At 42.1% G+C, this 24,420-nt stretch overlaps 1 protein-coding gene across 1 annotated transcript in view; it reads left to right on the forward strand.

Moving 5' to 3' along the window:
• Nars2 (asparaginyl-tRNA synthetase 2, mitochondrial) overlaps window positions 1-24,420 on the forward strand; it is a 77,949-nt gene that overhangs the window by 47,140 nt on the left and 6,389 nt on the right. The window contains exons 7-11 of the mRNA XM_075952652.1: window positions 4,814-4,946; window positions 12,082-12,180; window positions 12,286-12,323; window positions 15,585-15,651; window positions 19,342-19,479. Of these exons, the coding sequence (XP_075808767.1) occupies window positions 4,814-4,946; window positions 12,082-12,180; window positions 12,286-12,323; window positions 15,585-15,651; window positions 19,342-19,479 (475 nt within the window). The remainder of the gene's footprint in view (window positions 1-4,813; window positions 4,947-12,081; window positions 12,181-12,285; window positions 12,324-15,584; window positions 15,652-19,341; window positions 19,480-24,420) is intronic.

Raw genomic sequence — 24,420 nt, forward strand, 5'->3', positions numbered from 1 at the left:
GATCAGGCCCTTCCTGAGTGATGGAGGAAAGACTTCGCCTGTACAGTGCAGCGTGACACAGAGGCTGGGGAAGTACCTGGGTGCCGACCGACTATTGCCCTGTCACGGTGATTAAGTCTCAGGCCAAAGAACAGAAAGTCCTGTATTTTCTCTAGCTGTGGAGCTTCGTTCTTCAAAAAGGTCACACATTCAGTGACCGTTTTATTATTAATCTGCTTAGCAGCTTGGGGCTTCAGAAAGCTGGGGGGGGGGGGTCCTCTGTAGAGCCTTCTCTGTAATTGCACTTTTTTCCCAAAAAGCCATTTTTGTGGCTATCTTGATTGATGTGTATTGAATGTACTTTTGTTATCTTAAGATCTACTCAAAGCTCATGACTTTCCTTATATAGCTCTCATCTCTCCATAATTTGGCACAGAAATGGTTTTTAGGGCTGGATGTTTTCTGCTGGTCCCCTCTTGCAGCAGGGCCGACCTTTCACCTGATTCCGTGGCTTATTTTAGGAACAGCCTTGTTCTCTGCTTTTATTTTAAATGTTGGTTGGTTTAAGCTTTGCTACACTTGTTTTCACCAAAAGGCCAAAAAGCTGTGTTTAAGCCTTGCTGCAAAAGGCTTCGTGACTGTGGAAGGCTTAAGATAATAGGGGGAAAATGGAATAAATTAAAATGACTGCTTTCATGTAGATCCAGAAACAAAGTTATTGCAAAACACACTACAGATCCATACCAAGCCTCCCCTCCTGTGAGAGTCTGAAGGCCACGGCTGACTCACTTACTACAGTTATAACTAGTAATGTGTTATTCTTGCTTATGAATGACAACATCAGCTCTGCTTCTGACACAAGCTGCTCATAGAGGCGGTACAGCTGCTACTTAACCAAGCTGTCTTTGACAAGGGAGAACGTACTATACATTTTTCTTGTCTAATTTTCTGAGCTGATAAATGTTTATTGAGTAGCAGAGTTTTTATTATCATTGTCAGACTGTAGTGGAACAGAATATCTGGACCTGTAGTGTAACTGTATATCTGAACCTGTAGTGTAACTAACTGTATATCTGAACCTGTAGTGTAACTGTATATCTGAACCTGTAGTGTAACTGTATATCTGAACCTGTAGTGTAACTGTATATCTGAACCTGTAGTGTAACTAACTGTATATCTGGACCTGTAGTGTAACTGTATATCTGAACCTGTAGTGTAACTGTATATCTGAACCTGTAGTGTAACTAACTGTATATCTGGACCTGTAGTGTAACTGTATATCTGAACCTGTAGTGTAACTAACGGTATATCTGGACCTGTAGTGTAACTGTATATCTGAACCTGTAGTGTAACTAACTGTATATCTGAACCTGTAGTGTAACTAACTGTATATCTGGACCTGTAGTGTAACTGTATATCTGAACCTGTAGTGTAACTAACTGTATATCTGAACCTGTAGTGTAACTGTATATCTGAACCTGTAGTGTAACTGTATATCTGAACCTGTAGTGTAACTGTATATCTGGACCTGTAGTGTAACTGTATATCTGAACCTGTAGTGTAACTGTATATCTGAACCTGTAGTGTAACTGTATATCTGAACCTGTAGTGTAACTGTATATCTGAACCTGTAGTGTAACTGTATATCTGAACCTGTAGTGTAACTGTATATCTGGACCTGAGTGCAGCCCCACCACCCATCAGACTGTGACTCTGAGACTTAGGGGAAAGCTTCTTAACCTCTGTGAACTTCATTCAGTTTCTTGTTCTGGAAGACAAGCAGTAATACATATACATGTACATATACATATGTATAAACAAGCAATAATACATATATAAATAAGCAATAATACATATATACATATAAGCAAGCAGTAATATATATACATGTACATATGCATATGTATGAACAAGCAATAATACATATATAAACAAGCAAAAATACATGTATACATGCATATAAGCAAGCAATAATACATGTATATGTGCATATAAACAAGCAGTAATATATATACATGTATGTATATAAACAAATAATAATATATACATGTATATATACATATAAACAAGCAATAATACATATATATGTACACATACTACCAAGATATATATGTATATATAAGCAAGCAATAATGCATGTGTATATAAACAAGCAGTAATACATGTGCATATATATAAATAGTAATACATAAACATGTACATATAGATAAACAAGCAATGATATATGTATATATGTATAAACAAGCAATAATATATACATGTGCATCCATATGTACAAATGAGCCAACTCCAAAGAGTTAACTGTAAGGTTCTTTACTTTTCTCTAATGGTGGCCTCTACCATTACTAGTTAATGTCACTATTTTATAGAACATTGGGTGCCCATGTAGTGTGGCTATTATTTTATGGCTTAAACTACCTAAAAGTTGGATGCTGAATTAGGGTCCCCCCCCCATATACCTTCTAACATATTTTATCTTTCTGTTAATTCAGAGTGTTATTGTCACGTTTCTGGCTTAGGGTGTTAACTTAAATCTTGACCATCTTCGTCAGAACCTGATTATTATTCCAATTAAAAATTGTAAGGCCGGGCATACAGTTCAGTTTGTAGAATCTGTGTCCATCAAGCACAGAACTCTGAGCACTGCATTAACTGGACCTGGTGGTGCATGCCGTTACCATTATCCCAGCACCGGAGTGGTAGAGGCAGGACAATCAGAAGTTAAAAGTTATCCTCAGCTATGTAAGGAGTTTGAGACCAACTTAGGATGTATAAGACCTTATACATGAATAACTAAACAACTATTGCTGCTTATGCCATAACATCCTTTATAGAATTGCCACAGGAGTGGCAGTTGGTCTTATAATGTGAATTTGGAGATCTGATTAAAAACCAGTTTTGTTTGTACCTAATTCTTTAATAGAAATAACATATTTTAAGTAACAAGTCTTTCCTTATATTTCAGAACTTCCAAAGTAAATTTTAACTGCACTGTGTATTTATTGAAAAATTTCAGTAGGATACACTTGAATGCTAACGTTTATGTTTATACAGTGTATCCTTGTGAGGCATACAAAATTACCATTTTTAAAAAGTAGATACTTTTGGCAGCCCTTGTGGGAGAGCATAGCCCTAAACTGGAAACTCAGCCTGTGCTATTCAGATTTATGCTCGGAACAGATCAGAATCATTTGACCCATTTGAATACGATCTCAGCATCCACTGTAGATGCTAAGACGCAGCCTGAGAAAGTATCTGAGTGTCTTCTCTCTGCCTCCCCGGTTGATGCCGAGGGAGCCTGTCATCATCATTAGTGCGCATTCATGTGAACACCTGTGTTAACCAGGCACTGTAGACGCAGACATGAATAAAACATGACTCCTGTTCTGGAAAAATTTATAGTTTTCTGCGGGGGAGGGGATATTTAAAAACCTAATTGCATATCAAAGTGAAGCATTTTATATAATAATATATGGATAAAGTGTTACAGTAACATACAGGAGGGATAATGAGTTGGGGGCGGGGTGACAAAATTTCAAGAATGAAATGATATTTAGGGCAGATTTTGAAGGTTGGGTGAGAGTTTGTGTCCAGAGAAGAAGAAGGATATTCTGTGCAGAGACATAGGCTCAGAACATGCTAGGTAAGGAGAATGTCTTCAGAGAGCTGCTGAAAAAGCTTCATGAGGAGAGAATAGGAGTTTGAATTTTACCCATTTGGCGATAGTCATTGAAGGTTTTTAAATTTGACTGACATAATCAGATTCAACTTTGAGAACTCAGTAGTTTGGAATCACAGGACGGCGGGAAGCAATCACCAGTCAAAAAATGTATTTGTGCTGACGGTGGTGGCACATGCCTTTAATCCCAACACTCCGGAGGGAGGGAGGCAGAGGTTGAAAATAGCATACTAATCAATGGGTATAAACATAAATATTTATGAGATAATTTAAAAACACATCCCTTTAACAAAACAATAGTAGATTCCTCCTTAGGGCCTATGCCCTTCCAAACCATGGGCTTTTGGCCAGGTTTACAATATCAAGCATAAATTCACTCTGTGGAGCAGACCTGAAGTCAGTCAGAAAGCAGTTGGTTACCCCCAGCCCCGCAGATCAGTATTGTAAAGTTCAGGGTCCACTGATGTCTCCTCCCCCCACCCCCATGGCTTGGTTTTGCTGTGTCCTTCAGCTAAGGTGTGCTGTGCCTTTGACAGTAAGGTCTTACAGACTGATTTGATGGCAGCCAAGAGCAGTGGCAATAACCTGTGTTGTCTGGGGCCTCCTCCTAGGTCACCAGCTCAAAGGGAGGCTTCCCATGCCTGCTACTGAAATTTTCATTTAAAAACCTATGTCTACCAGGGGGTATTACATTTTCATGACATCCTATCTTTGTGTATTTAAAAACTTAGTTGAGTACACCATATCCACATGAAATTCTGCTTTTCATTGTTACCAACTCAGTTCTGTTTCTTGAGCTGTGTCTTTGATTGCTGTGTTTTTGTCCCCTTGTTCTTGGCGGCCATCACGCGGAGTTGCTGATTTTAAGGCAGCCACAGTAAAGTGCACCCAGAAGTGGTTACATTTCTATATTTAGAAAACCATAGAGTTTCTAAAGCAGTTGCAGATTCCTCTGGGATAAAATGGTTTCTATAAATGTGACATTTTTAATGAAACTATTATTATCCCCCATTAGAGAAATGGAGCAGATAATGTATGTGGGTTTGTGGGCACAGCATAGATGCAAAACATGTTTTCTTAAGCACTAAGGGTATTTTAAATATTTACAATTAATCATGTGTGCTCTATTTTTATGTTCTTAATCTTGAATTGCAGAGCTTTTGCCCAAGTATTTACCTTTGGCCCAACATTCCGAGCCGAGAATTCTCAGAGCCGGAGACACCTGGCTGAATTTTATATGGTTGAAGCAGAGATTGCTTTTATTGACAGCCTTCAGGATCTCATGCAGGTAGGTATACAGTTTGTCGTTTTCAGAAATCTCTGACATTACAGTGCTTCTGCATTATAGAGATTTATAGGGTGGAGAAAATAGTGATCTATTTAATATACCTTAATTTACATCACAGAGCAGTTGAGAATTGGACAAGTGGTGTGTGTGTGTGTGTGTGTGTGTGTGTGAGAGAGAGAGAGAGAGAGAGAGAGAGAGAGAGAGAGAGAGAGAGTGAGAGAGAGAGAGAGAGAGTGTCTGGGTGTGTCTGAGTGATACTTAGCATAAATAATTAACTTACTATTTTAAATTCTCTATCAATGATATTTGGTTACTCATAGTTTACTGTTTAATTTAGTAATTCCTATTAGCTTTACTTTCTATTCAGTGTATATCTGATACTCCTAAAGCATAGGCAGTACAGATAGGGTGGGGTCATGACCTTATATGACCCCTTCTTTTTCTGGTCAACTCTTTAACAGATTTATTGCCAGCGGAGTTCTTTTTCTTTTCTTTTTACCTTTCTTTTTGGTTTTTCGAGACAAGGTTTCTCTGTAGCTTTGGAGCCTGTCCTGAAACTTACTCTGTAGCCCAGGCTGGCCTCGAACTCACAGAGATCTGTCTGCCTCTGCCTCCCGAGTGCTGGGATTAAAGGTGTGCGCCACCACGAACTAGCAGTTCTTTTCTTTTTTAATAATCTGCATGAGAGGAGGGGGGAGGGAGGGAGGAAGGAGGGGAGGGGAGGGGAGGGGAGGGGAGGGGAGGGGAGGGGAGAGGAGAGGAGAGGAGAGGAGAGGAGAATATAAGGATGACTATTCAGACAGGACAGTGCCGTGGGTCCCCTGGATCTCAAGTCACAGGCAGCTGCAAGCCAACCCATCATGGGTGCTGAGAACTGAACCTGGGTTCTCAGTAATAACACCGGAGCCATCTCTCTAACCCAGGGTTTGGTTTTGAAGATTTATTTATTTTGTATGTATGAATGTTTTACCTGTACGTATGTACATGCACCACACGAAGAAGTGTGCCTGGTACTGCAGAAGCCAGAATAGGTGTCAGAGCTCCTGAACCTAGAGTTGTAAACAGTTGTGAGGTACCGTGTGGGTACCAAGAGTCAAACCCAGGCAAGAATGGCAAGTGCTCTCAACTGCTGAGCCATCTCCAGCAACCGCAGTTAAAGGGTTTTTGTTTTGTTTTGTTTCTTTTTTCTGTTTTTTTTAATGTTTTTAAATTAATTTATTTATTAAAAAAAACCTCTTTTCTCATCTAACATACCAAAATCAGTTCTCACTGCTGCCTCTCCTTCCTCTTCCTCCCCCCCCCCCATCCACTTCTCATAGAGGGTAAGGCTTGCCATGAGAAGTCACCAAAGTCTAGCACATTGCTTTGTGGCAGGACCAGGCCTCCTCACTATATCTAGGCTGAACAAGAGTGTAGACAGAGTTTCTGTCCTGCCTGCTCCTGCAGCCGTTCAGTCCCAAAGACACACGCACAGGATTTTATTAATTATAAACTGTTTGACCTATTAGCTCAGGCTTATTAACTAACTCTTACAACTTAAATTAACCCATAATTTTTGTCTATGTTTAACCACATGGCTTGGTACCTTACTCAGTGAGGCATTCTCATCTTTCTTCCTCTGTATCAGGGGAGCCGCTGCAAACTGAGCCTTTCCTCTTCCCAGAATTCTCTTAGTCTGGTCACCCCACCTATACTTTCTGCCTGGCTTCTGTCCAATCAGCGTTTTATTAAACCAATACAAGTGACAAATCTTTACAGGGATCAAGAGCGTTATCCCACAGCACAAGGTATCCCAGCAAAGAGAATGGGCTCCAGGAAGCCAATACAAGCAGTAATAAATCCTGGTCTCACTGCCGGTGGTGGCCCCGCAGTCTGCCCCAGCCATGAGAACCGTGTCTGTGAGGAAAGGGTTAGAAAAGCTTTGAGTAGGGGGTAACATTGAACTGTGGTACATTTAGAGAGACCGCTACCTTTTCTATGAGGAAGTTAAGAGCTAGAAATAACTTTCCCTTAGGAGAGCAGGGGGGTGGGCTTTTGTGTGTCCTCCTATTTACTAGGTATTTCTCATGGTTAGTTAGCCTCAAAGAGACAGCCCTGAGCAAGGTGTAGCCTTTGGGCTGACAGTTCCTGAAGAGTCCATAAGCAGTTCACGTTGCCAGGCGGCGTACTTGGCCACGGGTTGTACCGCCTTCCACTGACTTCTTTAGATCAGCTTCGCCCAGGGGACCTTGCTGTGTATCCCTGCAGGTGGTGATAGGGTAATTACTCCTGGATGTAATGGCTAAAGACAGAGGTGCCATTCAACATCCCATCACTCACAGAATTAATTCTCTTCCCCAGAAGAGTTATCTAGTTAATAGTGCCTCTGGAGCAAGTCTGCTGCTTGCGCTCTGAGCTCTGAGCCTTAAAAGACAGTGTGCCATCCTTAGGAGTTCTATTTGAGCCCACCACCGGGTGTTTTCTCTTCTCTCTGTAATGAAAGGGGCCACTCCCAGACCTCCCCATATCTGCATTTCCATTGCTGCAGCATGCACGCCAAAGGGAAGAGTTATAAAGATGACATGCAAATTATTTGACACATGATAAGATTGCAAAATACCTTTATTTCCTCAAGTTTCTTTCATAAGAACATTGAGAAATGGATATGTAAACACTACTTTAGGAAATGTAAGTGGAATTCAGTTCCGGATTTTCACACAGGGGTGAAGGCACTTGCTGCTAAGCCCATAGTTGTTTGATCCCTGGGCCCCACAAGGTGGGAGACAAGGCCGTATTCTCACTGACCTCCACACAGCTACCATAGTTGCACAAAATGAATCAAAAATGTCACGATGGGGCAGGAGATGGCTCTGTGGTTAAGAACAGTGGCTACTTCTCTGAAGGACCTGGGTTTGATTCCCATCTTTATCTCCATTTCCGGAGGATCTGATGCCTTCTGGCTTCCCTAGGCCTCAGGCTGCTCCTGTGTGCAGTCATGTATACAAACAGAACACCCATACAGCTGAAGTAAAAATAAATCTTCAAAAAAAAAACAAAATTTAAAACATATTTGAACTGTATCATTGTTCCATTCTGTTTTTCTCTCATTCATTTATTAGCTATTGCTGTGATTGTTTATAAATATTTTAGCTGATGCATTTGTTTTTTGGTTTTTTGTTTTTGAAAACAGATTCTCTCTGTAACTACCCTGGCTATTCTGGAACTTACTTTGTAGACCAGGCTGGCCTCGAACTCCCAGAGATCCGCCTGCCTCTGCCTCCCTAGTGCTGGGATTAAAGATGTGTGCCACCATGCCCAGCCGCTAGTGGATTTTAAGCACTGATGATAAATGTCCAAGAATAATGGGAACCAGAACGGTGGTCATTTTATCCAGAGCGCTACTACCTAAGAAACTCTTGCTGGTATTATTTCATATTGTTTTCACAATAGTCTGGGCACACTAGGCAAGGCCAGACGATACCAGAGAGATGAGCAGTTTTGTGTCCAGTGGCTTTAGGTGAAGTGGGTCTGGGAGCGGAGGCAACCCCGTTGACACTCTGAGAAGCACGCAGTGGATTCCTGTGACAGTGTTGATTTATGTCTGTTTTATTAGCATCATACTCATCTGAACTTTAAGTTTTAAGGCATGTGTCCACCTCTGTTACTATGACTACAGTCAAAATACAGAACAATTCTGACATTACGAAACAACTCCAGCTTGCTGCAGCCTTCCTTCCCAACCCCTCCCACTGTCAACTGCTGGCCTTCCCTGTCTTTCTTAAGTAATCTGCCCTTTGCAGAGTGTCCTGTGAACTTTAGTGATGTACTGTGTTCCTGACTCTGTCTCCTGTCGCTCAGCATACTGTGTGTGGTACAGATGCACCTCATGGTTTACCATTCCTGTTGGAGAACATTTGATATAGTTCAGGCTCTGAAAGAAATGGGGGGGAAAGTTGCTATAAACCTCAGGTGCAGGTTCTGTGTGAACATCGCTTTCATCTCTCTTGGGTGAGATCCCAGGAGTGAGGTTTTATCAAGAACCTGTCTGGTGTACAGTGGCTCTACTGTTCTGCATTCCTACAGGGAATATGCAAAAGCTGGTTTGTCTGCTTATCACCAGTACTTAGTCAGAGATGTGTTTGTGTACGTGACCACTCACACACACACACGCATGTGGTCACACAGAGAATGAATGAATTTCTGAATCTATTAGCTGTGCATCAGCATCATTCTGTGGTTTTATTTTGTATTTCCCCAATCTCTTGAGGTTCTCTATGATAAACATCTTTTCCTCTGCCTATTAGCCATTACTTTCTAGTCTTTGGTCAAGTTGTTTGTTTTCTTATTGTTGAGCTTTGATCCGTTTTAGTTTTTTGAGACAGGGCATCAATATGTAGCCCTGACTGGCCTTGAGCTCAGAGCTCTGCCCCCTTTCACCTCCTGAGTGCTGGGAAGATGTGAATTATGACAGCTGGCCCTTTGTTGTTGAGTTTTGAAATTTCTTTATCTTCAAATATAAATTCATTTTTCAGATACATAAGTTGCAAATATTTCTCCTGATTTTGGTGGCTTGTCTTTTCTCTCTCTTAACAATATCATACATGGGGAAAAAAAAGGTTTTCTCTCTGGTGATCATTAATTTGCTGGTTTAAGATGCCAGCACACATCTCCAATCCTTGACTTGGAAGGCAGAGTCAGGAGGATTGCGAGATCCAGGCAAGCCTGAACTACAAAGTGAGGCTGGTTAAGAAAAGATAAAACAAAAATTACCATAAAAATCTCAAAAATAAAAGTATCCATGGTCCAGAGGATACGATTGTGAGCACCTTTAATCCCTCTCTTGGGAAGCAGAGGCAAGCAGAGCTCTGTGAGTCTGAGGCCATCCTCGTCTCCATAGAAAGCAGGGCAGCCAGGACTGCATGGGAAGACCCTGTCTCGAAAGAGAAGGAACACTTGTGTAATCGCACAAGAAGACCTCTGACTAGTTGTGTGTCAGTGCTGACTCCTGGACTCAGTAACAACTGAAGCTGGGTGAGAATGAGGTTTAAGAGCCGGTAAGATGGCTCAGAGTAGATAAGAGCCCTTGGCTGTGTAATCCTGATGACCTGAGTTCAGTCCTGGGAACCCACGCTAAAGAGAGAACCAGCTTGTGGAAGGTGTCCTCGGAGCTGGCCCCGCGCCGTGGTGCATGCCTGCCGACACCCACACAGCTAAGTATAATAATAAACTCAAATATTCAAAGAGAATATTTAGGTTTTGGCGGCAGATTTGCTAGTTACTCAACAGTGAAACTCAGCATATATTGTTGAATGACTTGGCCAATTAGAATATAAATCCTAAAGGCAGAAAAAAGTAATCTTGTCCTCCTCTTTTGCTTCCTTTATAGGAAATAGATATCTATAAGACATCTAGCCTGACCTGCAAAGTAACACTTCTTCAAAAAGACAAAGCAAGAATTACCCTAAAAATAAAATCTCAAAATAAATAAATAAATAAAAGTATCCAGAGTTCACAGGATGTGGTGACATACGTCATTTCTTCTGTCCTATTCGGTGCATTTAAGTTTTGACTTGGAATGTTATAAAAGAAAGAATTTTTCCTTCATGAATTATGAGTAATTAATTACCAATGACCACTTTAGTAAACTTCTGAAACGTCTTGTACTCACCCTTCACCATAGTTTCTGGTTTTATCAGATGTACTTATAGAAGTCAGTCTGAAAGTCAGACTCTAGGGAAGGAAGCAGAGGTTTCCATCTTCAGGTTAAATTTACTGCTCAGCAGACAGCAAGTTAACAACCCAGGTGGTCGCGGTCTTGGGTTCTTCCACAGAACGAAGGACCACCCAGGCCGGCTGCTCTTTGCCCTCCTACTGTGTGTGGGCTGTGTTGCGTAATTGAGGGTATGACCTTGTAAGTCGTCCAGACGCTGGTGTGTCTTTATCTCACCGCTGTGCTGGAAGGTAATACCAGCTAGAAGTGCAGGACCTTTAACCACCGCTGTTCCTTTTCAAGTCCCCAGACTCCACTCCCGCCTCCATTGCATTGTTTTCCCCTCCTTTCCCTTTTAGAATTTGAACAATCTCTGTGTGGTGCTTTCTGGCTTTTGGTTTTTTGAAACAGGAATCTCAAATGTCCTACAGTGATCCTGAAGCCTTGGTCCTGCCTCCCCCTCCCGAGGACTAGGATTCTAGAAGTGTTGCTACCACACTGCCCCACCTCCTGGTTGATGCAGTGCCAGGGAGCCAGGCAGCACTCCCCACTAAGCTGTATACCCAGCCCTATTTATATCAGTGCTTACGGCTTTACAATAGCTAACTATCTCTCCTGTCCTCAGATTGCAAAGCCCTTGGAAAATTTTGGATTGGTTTTATCTATTTCCTCCAACTTTTCCTTTACCCTTATTTTATTTTTGGATTCTACTCCCCAAATTCGTCATCATTGCTGCTTACAGACTTTGAAGCTGCAACTTCTGGCTGGGTGTGGTGGCACACTAATAATCCCAGTACTCTCTGTGAGCTTGAGGCCAGCCTGATCTGCATAGAGAGTTCTAGACCAGCCAGGGCTACACAGTGAGAACCTAGTCTCCAAGAAATAAACTTAGTTAGTAAACAAACAAATAAATAATTTGGGATATATTTTCCATTCTAGTTACTGCCTCCTTCTAAGGGAAACATGTCTTCCAGGGATATCATGGTAGAATTAATCCTCATATACTAATCTATATTTTTATATTTTAACATACAGAAATACATACAGTTAATGTTTAGATATTTGTTGTTGCTTCTCAAATTTTTGAGTTTCCTTTCATTTACCATTGACTGACACAGCTAGGCAAAAAGTTCTCAACCAAATCTAATAACATATTAGATCCAGGTCCTAAGCTAATACACAGAATATTTCATATTTCTCACAACAATCCAACGAGGGAGGTGTTGTGATGGTCTCAATTCTGTAAATGAGTTTATCAATGAGTAAAGAGACATCAGTCAGTGATAGCTGTGCATGTGACAGCCCATTTCAGTGCCAGTATTGATCCAAATTGCTGTAGTACATTCAGGGATTAACAGGCGTAATGGATTGTAGTTGCTGGACACGGAATGATGGTCTCTCAGGCCCTGAGCCCTGAGGGTTTTCATTCTGTCTCTGTGCTCCTAGGTGATGGAAGAACTCTTCAAGGCCACCACGGAGATGGTTCTCACAAACTGTCCTGAAGACGTCGCACTGTGTCACAGGTTCATAGCTCCTGGCCAGAAGGTAACACGTTTGTGAACAAGGCCAGCTTCATCGCTCTTTATGTATATTAATTATATAGCATGAATATAATTACATTTAAATTTTGTTCTTTTTTGTCTTCTCAAGGACAGACTAGAACATATGCTGAAAAACAACTTCCTAATGTAAGTAGAAATCACGGTTTTCCTGGGCTTTGCTCTATTTGACCATTGTATCACATTGAGTTATAGTTTTTGTTTAATTATCTCTGTGTTTACCAAACCAGATTTGAGGAAAGACCCATATTCTAATTCTCTTTTATTGCTCTTATACTTAATTAGTATAGATAGCCCGTGTATTGTTAATAAATGGATCCTATAAGATAGATGATTATAGTAATTATGATCTGTATTACTGAAATTCATACCTCGTACAGTAATTCCTTGGTATCCCTGGATCCCATGTATACTAAAGTCTGAATGGTTGAAACCCTATATAAAATGGCATACTATTTACATATAATACACAATACCATGGTGAATATAGGAGATAGTTTAATTAGAACCCCAAACACAAGTAAATCACCATGACTTCCCCCCCTGCCCCCAAAAGCACTTTGGAAACATTCTGGAAAGGCCAAGAAATATTCTCTATGCATATCAAGACACATACTGAGTAGAGAGACTTTGAGAAGCCCATTAAGGATATCTCATGTCAGAGCTGTAATCTGAGCTTGAAAGCGATACTTTAAATTAAGAGGGAGTGGAGGGAGGGATGGAGAAGATCGTTATCCCTAGAAGAAATATTGGAGTCATTATTTCTTCATATTGAAACAGTAGCATAACAGCTGTATGAAAACCACTGCTTCTTAATATTCTCAGAGCTGGAAGATCATTCAAAGTAACTGATGGACTAGAACAGCTGTCTAAGGACAGAGCTTCAGACAGAATATCTTACATAGATGATAGTGTCTAAATGTTCTTACAACATTGCAAAGATTAACCGTGCGTTCTCATGAAGTTGAAGCAATTGGCATTACTAAAGAGTCGAGTCGGAAGGACTCAGCACCCGTTATCTTTTGTTCTGATGGGACACATGAAAATGCAAGTATTAGATACCATCTTAGGCATCGGAAGCGCTGGCTGAGCCAACAGATCAGCTTCGTACCTTATAGGAGAGGTCTCTGGACAGTTGCTCCTGTTCTCACTAAGCTTCGGCTTCCCTTCTGCAGACGCAGTTCAACTTTCACGTTATTATTGCCCCTGCAACCAAGTGCCACTATTTCCTTAGAAATACACAGAGTGGGCATTCAGCAAAGTCTGTCACTCAGAACATGCCTGGCTGTACTTGCATCATAAAGTCGTATTCTAGTTAGTTTGTGTAGGTCCAAAATTCAGAGCCTAAGTTTGTGCTTGGTAGGTCGAGCTCAGAGTCCTCCAGAGAATTTTGTAGATTTTTTTTAATCATCCAGAATACTGTTGTGGTATTTTTTTCCCGATAATTTGTAAGGAAACTGGCGTGTTCACATGCTACCGGTGTGTTAGTATGCTGTTGATATGTGGACACTTTTATGGCGTTTTGAAAGGGAGGCCAGTAAATTTGGCAGTATGCTTCAGAATACATAAAAAGTTACAAGTTTTGATCCAATAATCCGTTCTCAAGTGTAAAATCAGTATGTAAGAATTATTGTCATTTGCATTGGACAGGGATGTGTAGAAACATCTGAAAAGCTGTTGGTGAGTAAAGTAAATAGGTACATACATAATTGGAATGTTACGTTTAATTCAGAAGCTGAAGTTGTTTGACTGTGGCTGTAGCTCAGCTAGTGGAGAGCGTCTCTGTCACGCGTGAAGGCTGCCGTGTTCAGTCCTCAGCATCACATACAGCTGTGTGTGGTGGCACATGTTTGTTTTCCCAGTGCTCAGAAAGTAGAGGCAGGAGGATCAGGAATTCGGGGGTCACCCTCAGCTACATAGTGTATTCGAAGCTGGCCAGGGCAACATGAGACCTTGTCTAATAAAACAAGTTCTTCATCACAATGCAAAGATCTGTAACATACAATGTTGAGTGAAAGGAGAGTGTGTATGATATATGTTCTGATATTTACTAAAATAGATATTGTAACTACATATTTATTTATAATCTTCTGAAAGGATGCACAAGAAAGTGGTAACCACGAACGCAGTATAGTGAATACAGGAGGTGCTGGGAAGATTTCTCGGTAGTTCAGAGCACTCGCTGTTCTTGCAAAGGACTCTGCTCCGATTCTGAGCACCCACACGGTGGCTCATAACCTGTAACTCCAGTTCCAGAGGCTCAAACACCCTGTGGCCTCGATGGACACCAGGCACACGTGCGATATACATACATACACACGTGACTGTGGAGCAGGATGGGAGATGCATGTGCTTTGTCTTTCCTTGCCTCTCTCCCTTTCTCCCTTCTTTTCTTCCTTTCCTTCCTCCTGCTCTCCCACCATCTTCAGCTCCCTTTGTAGCTAGACTAGCCTTGTCCTCCTGGGCTCTGCAGTCCTCCCGTCTCAGCGGCTAGGTGTCCGCACACGTGCAGTCGTGTTTTTCCATGTTAGGCAGGAGAGTTCCTTACGGGGGAAGCGGTCTCGGAATGCTTAGAACACGTGACCAAGACTTTGAAGAACTGCTCATGATCAGACTGCCATTCTTACTGCCTTTCCTGGGCGCTTTCCCCGTGTTCCAGATGCTCTAGGCACCCTGACCTTTCTGTTCCTTCAGAGGGACACACTGTTCCTCACTGAAGGCCCCGTTCTTAGTATATTTTTGTCTAGAGTATTCCACCCAGTTGTTTATATGGTTCATTTTTTTTCATTTTCTGATGCAGGTTTCTATCCAAATGTCACCAACCCAGTGGGCCTTCCCTGAATACGTTGTCTGCAGTGGTACCCAGACACACCCCTTCTGTGTTTCTTCATAATGGCTACTGGGCACTGCTATCTGCTTACCTTTGTTCGCACACACACACACACACACACACATCTTGGCTCCAAGAAGGCAGGGGCTCTATTTTTGTCTATAGTGTCTCCAGCACCGAGAATAACGCTTAGCATCTAGTAGCTGTGACATATTTGTTCACCTGATGAATAAGTGACAACTTCTAGAAAAGTCTTTTGTTCTCGGAGCCTCGGTATTTCCTACCTTTTAGTAGAGTATTGGTGGAGCACGGATGTTGAGAAACCGCATTCTGACATGACTTCATGCACCTTGCATGCTGGGCCCGAGTGGACTTACTGAGCAGCCGCTTCTCTTCATGCAGACCACATACTCCTGGGACAGATCAGCCTAGATCTCCGATTACTTAGTGCTCATTTATGACCTCACCGATTATATTGGAACTTTTTCCAGTCTAAACTGGCCTGGTATAGAGTAGTCCCACTGTGCTAACCCTTCTCCACTTCTGCTTTGTTTTCCCAGCATCTCTTACACGGAGGCAGTTGAGATCCTAAAGCAAGCATCCCAGAACTTCACCTTTACACCCAAGGTATTATATGGAGTGTGTGTGCACGCACGTGTGTGAGTGTGTTTCCCTGTTGTCTTTAGCTTCACTAAATAACTTTATTCTTGGTAACGTTAATATTTGTGGATCTATGCATAGGCTTTATGAGTCTCTGTTAGCCATGCTCGAGAGTAAGTCATTTTGAGTCGAGTCTCACTGTGTTGCTCTGGCTGACCAGGAACTCGGTATGTAGACCAAGCTAGCCTAGAACTCAGAAAAGTCCGTTTTTATTTTTTGGAATAACTTAAGAAGTATTAGCATTAGCGTTCTTTGAAAGCCTGGTTGGATTCTGCACTAAAGCCATCTGGCCCTGGGCTTTTTTTGGTTGGGAATATTTTAATGACTGCTTCTGTTTCACTGGGGTTCTAAGTATTTTTACATTGCTTTTCTGCTCTTTATTTAACTTTGGTAAGTATCAAGAGAATTATCCATTTCTTTCAGATTTCCAGTTTGGTAGAGAGCTTTAAGTACATCCTTCTTATTCTCTGGATTTCCTCAGTGTCTCGTGTTCTGTCCCTCTTTTCATTTCTAATTTTGTTAATTTGGATATTCTTTCTCTGTCTTTTAGTTAATTTGGATAAGGGTTTGTCAGTTTTCCTTATTTTCTCAAAGAGCTGTCTCTTTGTTTCATTGATTCTTTGTATTATTTTTATTTGTTTGTTTCTATTTCCTTGATTACAGCCCTGAGTTTATTTCTTGTTATCTATGTCTTTTGTGTCTGATTTCCTTTTTTTTTTGTTGTTGTTCTAGAGCTTTGAGATATGCTGTTAAGTTACTGTTGTGTGACCTCTGAGATAAGTTATCTCTGAGATTAATTTACTACTATGAGATTTGACTGTGTGAGAGGAAACCCGTGCCCAACACTGCTTGGGTTACCAAAACCCTGAGACTAGATAGTCCAGGGACATAGGGTGAATCCAAGTATTGCTGGTCTCTATAGGAAACCTAAACAGACTTCTAATGTCATTCTGCTATACTCACAGATCAGCGCCTGCTCTTCTACAACTTTTTTATATAGGTCTTAGCGCTATGAGCTTGCCTCTTTAGAACATTATGTCCCATGTATTTATTTTAATTCAGTTCTAGAAAACTTTTAATTTCTTTCTAGACCCCTTGTTCTTTCAGTCAAGAGTTGTTCGGTCTCCACGAGTTTGTAAGCTTTCCTTTGTTTCTGTTGTTGTTGGTATCCGTCTTTAATCCATGGTGTTTAGCTAGGATGCAAGGCATTATTTTCAATTTTCTTGTACATGTTGAGACTTGTTTCGTGTCTGAATATATGGACAGTTTTGGAGAAAGTTCATGAGGTGCAGAGAAGAAGGTACATGCTTTTGCATTTGGGTGAACTGTTCTGTAAATGTCTGTTAAGTCTATTTAGCATATAATGTCAGTTAGCGCTGGTGTTTCTCTGTTTTTGTCGAGATGACTTGTCTACTGTCAAGAGTAGGGCACTTAAATCTCCCAGTGTCAATGTGTGCGTGCCAATATGTAATTTAACGTGTAATAGTGATTCTTACACGAACTTGGGTGCCCTTGTCTTTAGTGCATAGATGTAAGAATTGTAAACTTGGTAAACTTTTCCTCTGATGAGTATGTCGTGTCCATTCCTGTCTCTTCTGATTACTGTTGATTTGAAATATATTTTTGTCAGATATTAAAATGACTTCACCAGCTCGGTTTTTTAGGACAATTTTCTTGGAGTATCTTTTCCCGTCCTTTTACTCTGAGGCGATATCTGTTCTTGATGTTAATGTGTGTCCCTCGGGTGCAGCAGAGGGATGGGTCCTGTTTTCACATCCATTCTCCTAATCTGTGTCTTTTTATTATAGAATTGAGACCATTAATGTTGAGAGAGATCAATAATTGATGTTGGTTGAGTCCTGTTTTGTTTTAGTTTTGGTGGTTCTATTTATTTTGTGTGTGTGTGTGTTTCACCTATTTTGAGTTGCTGGTTTGGAATTATTGCTCCATGTGTTTTCTGGAGTGTGGTCAATCTCTTTAGGTGGAATTTTCCTTCTAGCACATTCTCTACAGATAGATTTATAGATAGATATTACTTAAAGTTTTTGGCATGGTCTTATTTTCTCCATCTTTTATGATTAAAAGTTTTCCTGGGAATAGTAGTCTGAGCTGGCATCTGTGGTCTCCTGACATCTGTCCGGGTCCTTCCAGCTTCTAGAGTCTCAGTTCTTAGACCAGACTGGCCTTGAACTCAAAGATTTCCCTGCCTTTGCCTCCTAGATTAAAGGTGTGCGCACCACTGCCCAACTGAGTAGTGTTTTCTTATTCTTTCATTTTTCTCCATCCACATTCCTTTAGTACATACAGTGTAACTCGTGTATATTGCTTTTTTTTGATTGCCAGTAGATATTTTGATTGATACTATTTCCTTTCTCTGTTAGTGACATGCTTATTCAGCTTTGTCTTCCAGTTAAGCCGTCTGTATGCTCATTTGGTGCAGACTTGCGTCTCTTGTCCTTCTGTAGCTGAGGGGACCCCTGTGCTTTCTGTAGCTGATCAAACATCTAAGAATTCAGACTGAGCACAAACTCATACTAACTTCACAGGAAAAAGCCAATAAAAAATAAAACAAATAAATATCCTTGGTTGGAGAGTTGTAATGTGTTTCACTTTTTATTATAAAATCAAGGACAATTTTATAATTTTTGTTTATGTATAACTATTACATGTAGGCCAGACTATTAAGTAGGGGAAATTACACTTCAGAAAATGAATCTAAAATAGTTTCCCCTAATTAAGCATCCTGTTTAAAGTGTTTGTGTGGAGTTGTGGGGGTACTGGCAAACGTGGAAACAGTAAGTAGCACGGCCTGTCTCCTACTTCCTCCTCCAGTTGTTAGACGTGCCTTAGTTTCCACAGTAGCTTCGGCTGCTCTGTGGCCATCCTTTAGTTCTTGAGGAAGGACCTTAGCAGTCCGCTTGTCTCCAGTTTCCTGGGTCACGAGGACGGCCTTGAACTGCTGATCTTGCCTCTGGGATTATGGGTGCTGGCATTTTAGGTGGACCACCAACCAGCGCTTGTTGGTTTTATAGTAATTAATTGTGTAATTTCTTTTTTGGTATCAAGCTTCATGAAGAGTGATACCCTTTTGTTTTGTTTTTCTTACTACTGTGTCCACCATTTAATATTGGCCCTGGAATTTCATAGTCACAACAGTGTTTACTAAATAAATAGACCGAATAGTATTATTACATACTCATTTATGAATTGACTCTTTCATTAAAATAGAAATTCACCGAGAAAAGCCGTCTTGCTGAAGATAGGCTTAGTATTAGAAATACTATCACCCGTCCTTTAATTTCCTGAGACTTAGGAACAGTAACGAGGGGAGAAACTTTAAGCAGTATTAATAAAAACCATAATTCTGCATCCGTTTTATCCCTTTGGAAAGTATTTTGTTTTCCTGCCTGTGCCGCACTTGCTGAACGCTGTCCCCTGAGATGGGGCCCAGAAACAATAGTGTTTGTCTGCTGGGTTCGGCTTTCATCTTCCCAGGCCTTTGGCCGCTCTTCTTAGCGAGTCTCTCCCTTTCGTTTAGTCAGCTGTGGCCTTGGCAGACAGCTGCACACATCGTCCAGCCCCAGGGAGAGAAAGCCTTGGCACCGGGACGGGTTGTGTGTGCGTGTGTGTCATCCTGTGTCCTTGTGTCTCATCCAGTGGGGGGAGGATCTGCACACGGAACACGAGAAGTACCTGGTGAGACACTGCGGTGGCACGCCAGTCTTCGTCGTTAACTACCCGTCCGCACTCAAGCCTTTCTACATGCGGGATAACGAAGATGGCCCTCAGCATACGGTAAGAAGAGCCTTAAGTAAGCGTGGCTATCGAAACCTGGCCCCCGATATTGTTCCAGACTGTACCCAGTCTTCCCACAGAACTCGGTGTTCTGTAAACATACTTCTCATTCTTCTCACAGGGGGTTCTCCCTTTAGCGGAGCCAAATGCAAGCGGCTTTCTTTTGCTGTTGTTTGGATAACTGCACTCAGGAAGTGGGCTAGAACACTGAATAACACTGGGCCAATGTCAAGTTCAGTATTGATGAGGAGGCTCCTGGGAGAGAAGCTTGCTGGACCTCAGATAATGCCACTGGCGTGATAAGGCAGAAGAACGGTCAGCTTAGCGTTCTTTTGTCTGCGCTATATATAGAACCTGCGAGGGAAGGCCATGGAGGGATGGAGGAGCTCTTAGCTGACTGCCTGTCGCAGGCCCCTTCTGTCTTCCCTAGCTGCCTCTATCGGTTCTCTGATCTGTTCGGCCCCTTTTAACCTCCGTTCTTCTTTATGCTCTATTTCTAATTGATTTTACTCCTAATTTACTTTCTCTCTTCTCGTTCTACTCACACGCTGAGCTCTAAGAATATACTGTTGACTTATGAATTTCCCAAATCACTTTATGTGCAATATCATTTGTTATAAGTCTATGAGACAAATATATTTATCTCAGAATAGGTCAAAAACCTAAATTTTGCTATCCCGTATCTTACCTCATGTAGAAAATGAAGATTATACCCTACCAATAAACCAGACACCGCCACTTTAGGAATACGTACGCACCTGTCTGGAAGTTTCCTGTTTCTCTTATAAGATGGTATTAGACACATTCTGCCATCTTGTCTGAATCCTAGAGCTGTTTGCCAAGAAACTTGTGTTCTCTGTTTACAAATTAAAACCATCACACAACAATAACTGAGCTTGCCGGGTGGTGGTGGCGCACGCCTTTAATCCCAGCACTCGGGAGGCAGAGGCAGGCAGATCTCTGTGAGTTCGAGACCAGCCTGGTCTACAAGAGCTAGTTCCAGGACAGGCTCCAAAACCACAGAGAAACCCTGCCTCGAAAAACCAAAAAAAAAAAAAAAAAAAAAAAAAACAATAACTGAGCTCTTACTGTCCCTACCGCACGGCTGCGCTGTGTGCTCTTCCGTGCCATGTCCAGAAATGTACTTTTTTTGGGTATTACATTCTACCTCCTGGGTAAAGATTTACTCGGGTTACCCTGCCGTACTGAGCCGTCTTACCTGACTCTACATAAACGTAAAGAAATGGTAAGTGCATAGCAATGTGTCTATTTTCATAGTCCAAATGTAACTTTCTCAGGCTAAACTCTGCCTCAAGATTGACCTTTGTTTATGTTTTTCACTTTTTGCATCAACCAAGTTTCCTGCCCCTTGGTGTTTACCCCTGACGTTTCTCTTCTCCTGTCATTGCTGCACCAGCCCTGTTGGTTCAGTGGTGATCTCCACGTATTAAGCCCACAGTCTTTGAGAAGTCTTTTTCAGAAGTCTTTGAATGGATCTGTCTGCATGATTCAGCACTGTCAGCTTCTTGTTCTTAGAATCCTCTTACCCCTTGGCTTCGTGGCATCATGTCTTCCGCTTCCTCTCCCTTTTCCACTGGTTACTCTAATTAGTCTCCTGTACAGACTGGTTTTGGAATTCCTTAAGTCTAAATCTTGCAGCTTCTTTCCTTTGACAGATGACTTCATATGTCTCAATAGTTTATCGTTTATTCTCAGATAACTCAGAAATTCCATTTAAAGAAGTCTACTCGAGGCACACCCCTCGCCCTGTCTGCCTGTCCTCTGTACAGCACACCCCTCGCCCCGTCTGCCTGTCCTCTGTCACAGCCACACCCACATCCTCCTAACTTATTGCCCCATGCGTGCTTTATTCTCGTACAGTCTTCCCACCTAAGTGATTTTGCTTGTTCCCCAGATTATCTATTTCTCAAAAGAACCTTCTCTGACCCATTATAATCTTTTAAATTTCAGACCTAGCGTTATTTTTTTTTAGTTTAATGTAACTATCTATTCATTATTTGAAAATTTCATATATATATATAATGAAAATACAATACATATATTTTCAGAGGTGACACTCCTAGGGGAAAAATATCTGCCCCCCAACAACCCTTGCTGCCAATCATGTGTCAGGTGTGGGTGGAGCTTCCTGAGCCCTCCCCCACCTGTGTTGGGAGGCCTCACACCCAGTAGACATTTCACAGCAGTCTCCCCATCCTCAACTCTCACCTACTTCCCACCTCCTCCATGGCGGTGCCCGAGTGTGTCTGACTTGTCCTGCTCAGGCTGAGCGCTCCGGAGATGCTTGCTCTCTGCACTTTGACCACTCGTGAGCACCTGTATCAACAACTGACCTCTGCAGAGAAGCTTCTCTGGTGAGGGCTAAAGGCCGCACTTATCTCTGATTATCAAGTAATACTCAGGAGGCGGTTTTATCCCTTCAGCAGCATCATAGGAGCAGTTCCTCCAGCTCCTCAGCTACAAGTCCTTGGCCGGTTTATATCGAGTCCTTTCCTGTGGAGCAGGTCTTAAACCCAAGGAGAAAGTGATCGGTTACCCCAAAACAGTCAGACCCGTTTTTACCAATGAGCGTATGTTGCCAGACTCTTCATTACGATCTGCTAATTCTTAATCCATGTTGACTTAACACACTTGTAATGTTCTACTCACATGGGTAACTATGTCATCGGTGACTTTCCTTTGTCTAGAGCACCTGCAGATCTCTTTTGTGCAGCGGGACACCTGTGCCTAGCTTAAGGCCGAGGACATAGCAAGTATCTGTTCTGTGTAGGGATAGGTGATTGGACGGATGGAGACCTCCAAAGATTTAGACACAGGGCGAACATAAAGCCATGGTAACTTGATTTGTTAGGGAAGGGGTGGATAAGAACTTTTACCGTAAAGCTCCTGAATGATGGCAATGATAAAAAGGAAATATAAGGTCCCAGAATTATATATGCTTGGGTTCAAGATACAGCTCTGTGTGCTGTACATTATGTGACTGAGTGGAGTGGGCCGGTGCATACCTTTAATCCGGCACCAGGGAGACAGAGCTAGGTGGACGTTCAAGGCCGCACTCCCTACAGGATGAGTTCCAGAACAGCCAGAGCTACATAGTCAGATGCTGTCTCAACAAGACAAATGTGATCATAGACAAGCCTCTGAACTTCTGAATTTTAATTTAAACAGTGCATATTTATGGTCGTTCTTGGTTCTTGGGAGTTAAGAACCGACCCATCTGAACAGTTGCAGTTTAGGTCTTTCAAAGAGTTTCTGTCAGGATTCTCTAGCAGGCTTCCTCAGACCACCAGACCCCAAACGTGATGCAGAGACTTATTAGTTATAAATGCTTGGCCTGAGCTTATGCTTGTCCCACCAGCTCTTATAACTTAAGTTATATAAATTATATTATTTCTCTTCATCTGTGTTTTTCCTCAGGGCTTTTGACTTTTCTTTCATTCTGTGTGTCCTACTCCACGTCCGGCCGGTCAGCTCCCTCGTTTTCTCCCCTGTCCTTTTCTCCCCTTCTGTTATTCTCTCTGCCTGCCAGCTCCACCTGGACCTCTCCTGCCTAGCTATTGGCCATTCAGCCTTTCGTTAGACCAATTGTGTGTCTTAAGCAGGCGAGGTGAAACAGCAACACATCCTTCCATAACTAAACAATTGCAGCATAAACAAAGTCACAGTCCGCAGCAGGGTCTGTGGGGAACTGAGATCACTCTCTGGGTCTGAGGATTGGTCACGAGTGGGAAGTGGGACACGCTCCTCAACTAGCAGGCAGCTAGTGAGTCTGACGTTGCTCCTCGTTCCTTCTACCCTGTGAAAAGATACACAGTGTTCAGTGTTCCTGCGAGCGGTTAGGCTGTAACTGAGTCCTTCAAAGGCAGTTCTGTCTCGTATTTCCTTTTTGCCTTTGTAAATTCTAATCCTTTAATCCCAGCATTTGGGAGGCAGAGGCAGGCAGATCTCTGAGTTCGAGGCCAGCCTGGTCTACAGAGCTAGTTCCAGGACACAGAAACCCTGACTCAAAAAAACAAATAGCATTTATATTAGCAATGTAGGTTGGTCTTTTGTTAGTTTGTTTTGTTTCTAACCTGTAAAACGTACCTGTTTCTACTCCTAAAAAACCTTAGATAGTAAATGCACAAACCTTGGGGCATGAATTACATGAATAAACACTGTAACTCTTTGACAGGTGTGGAGCAGGTTTGCAGCAGGCTATACAAGGGAGTTCTCCAAGTTAGCATTAAATGTCAACTTCATAGCTCCCGGTTATCTGGGAAGTCTCCATGAGGAGATTGCTTCCATCAGATTGGCCTTTAGGCATGTCTATAGGGCATTTCTTGACTTTAATTGATATAGGCAAGCCCAGTCCACTATACAGTGCCGTCTCTAAGCAAGAGATCCTTGACTGTTTAAGAAAGCTAGCTGGACTAGAGAGATGGCTCAATGGTTAAGAGCACTGGCTGCTCTCTCAGAGGACCCATGTTCAATTCCCAACAACTCATAAGTGTCTGTAACTCCAGTCTTGGGGATCCAGTGCCCTTTTGGTAGCATCTGTGGGTCAAATCTTCATTCAGACCCTTGGGAGACACAGATCATACTCGATCCCCTATAGCACTACTGGACCTTGTATAATGGGTGTAACATGAGAATAGAAATCCAATCCAGAGGTAGTTCATGAATCTTTTTGGCTGATACTAAGGAGCTCCGTCATGACAGCTTGTACGTCAGACCAGCAGACAGGGTGACGACGGCAATGTCAGCATGATGAGTTAGTTCCACAAAGACAGTTATCAGTGAGAGGAGCCAAGCCCCAGAACTCTGTGCTGTGTGGTGCAGTTTACAGGGAGCTCAGAATAACAGCTGCAGCCTGTGTGATCATAGTCAAGTCATTCCTGTAGGGATGACAACCAAGAGGGCACAGGCAGGACTTAAAGA

This window comes from Microtus pennsylvanicus, chromosome 18 (assembly GCF_037038515.1).
Source record: "Microtus pennsylvanicus isolate mMicPen1 chromosome 18, mMicPen1.hap1, whole genome shotgun sequence".
Classification (NCBI taxonomy): domain Eukaryota; kingdom Metazoa; phylum Chordata; class Mammalia; order Rodentia; family Cricetidae; genus Microtus; species Microtus pennsylvanicus.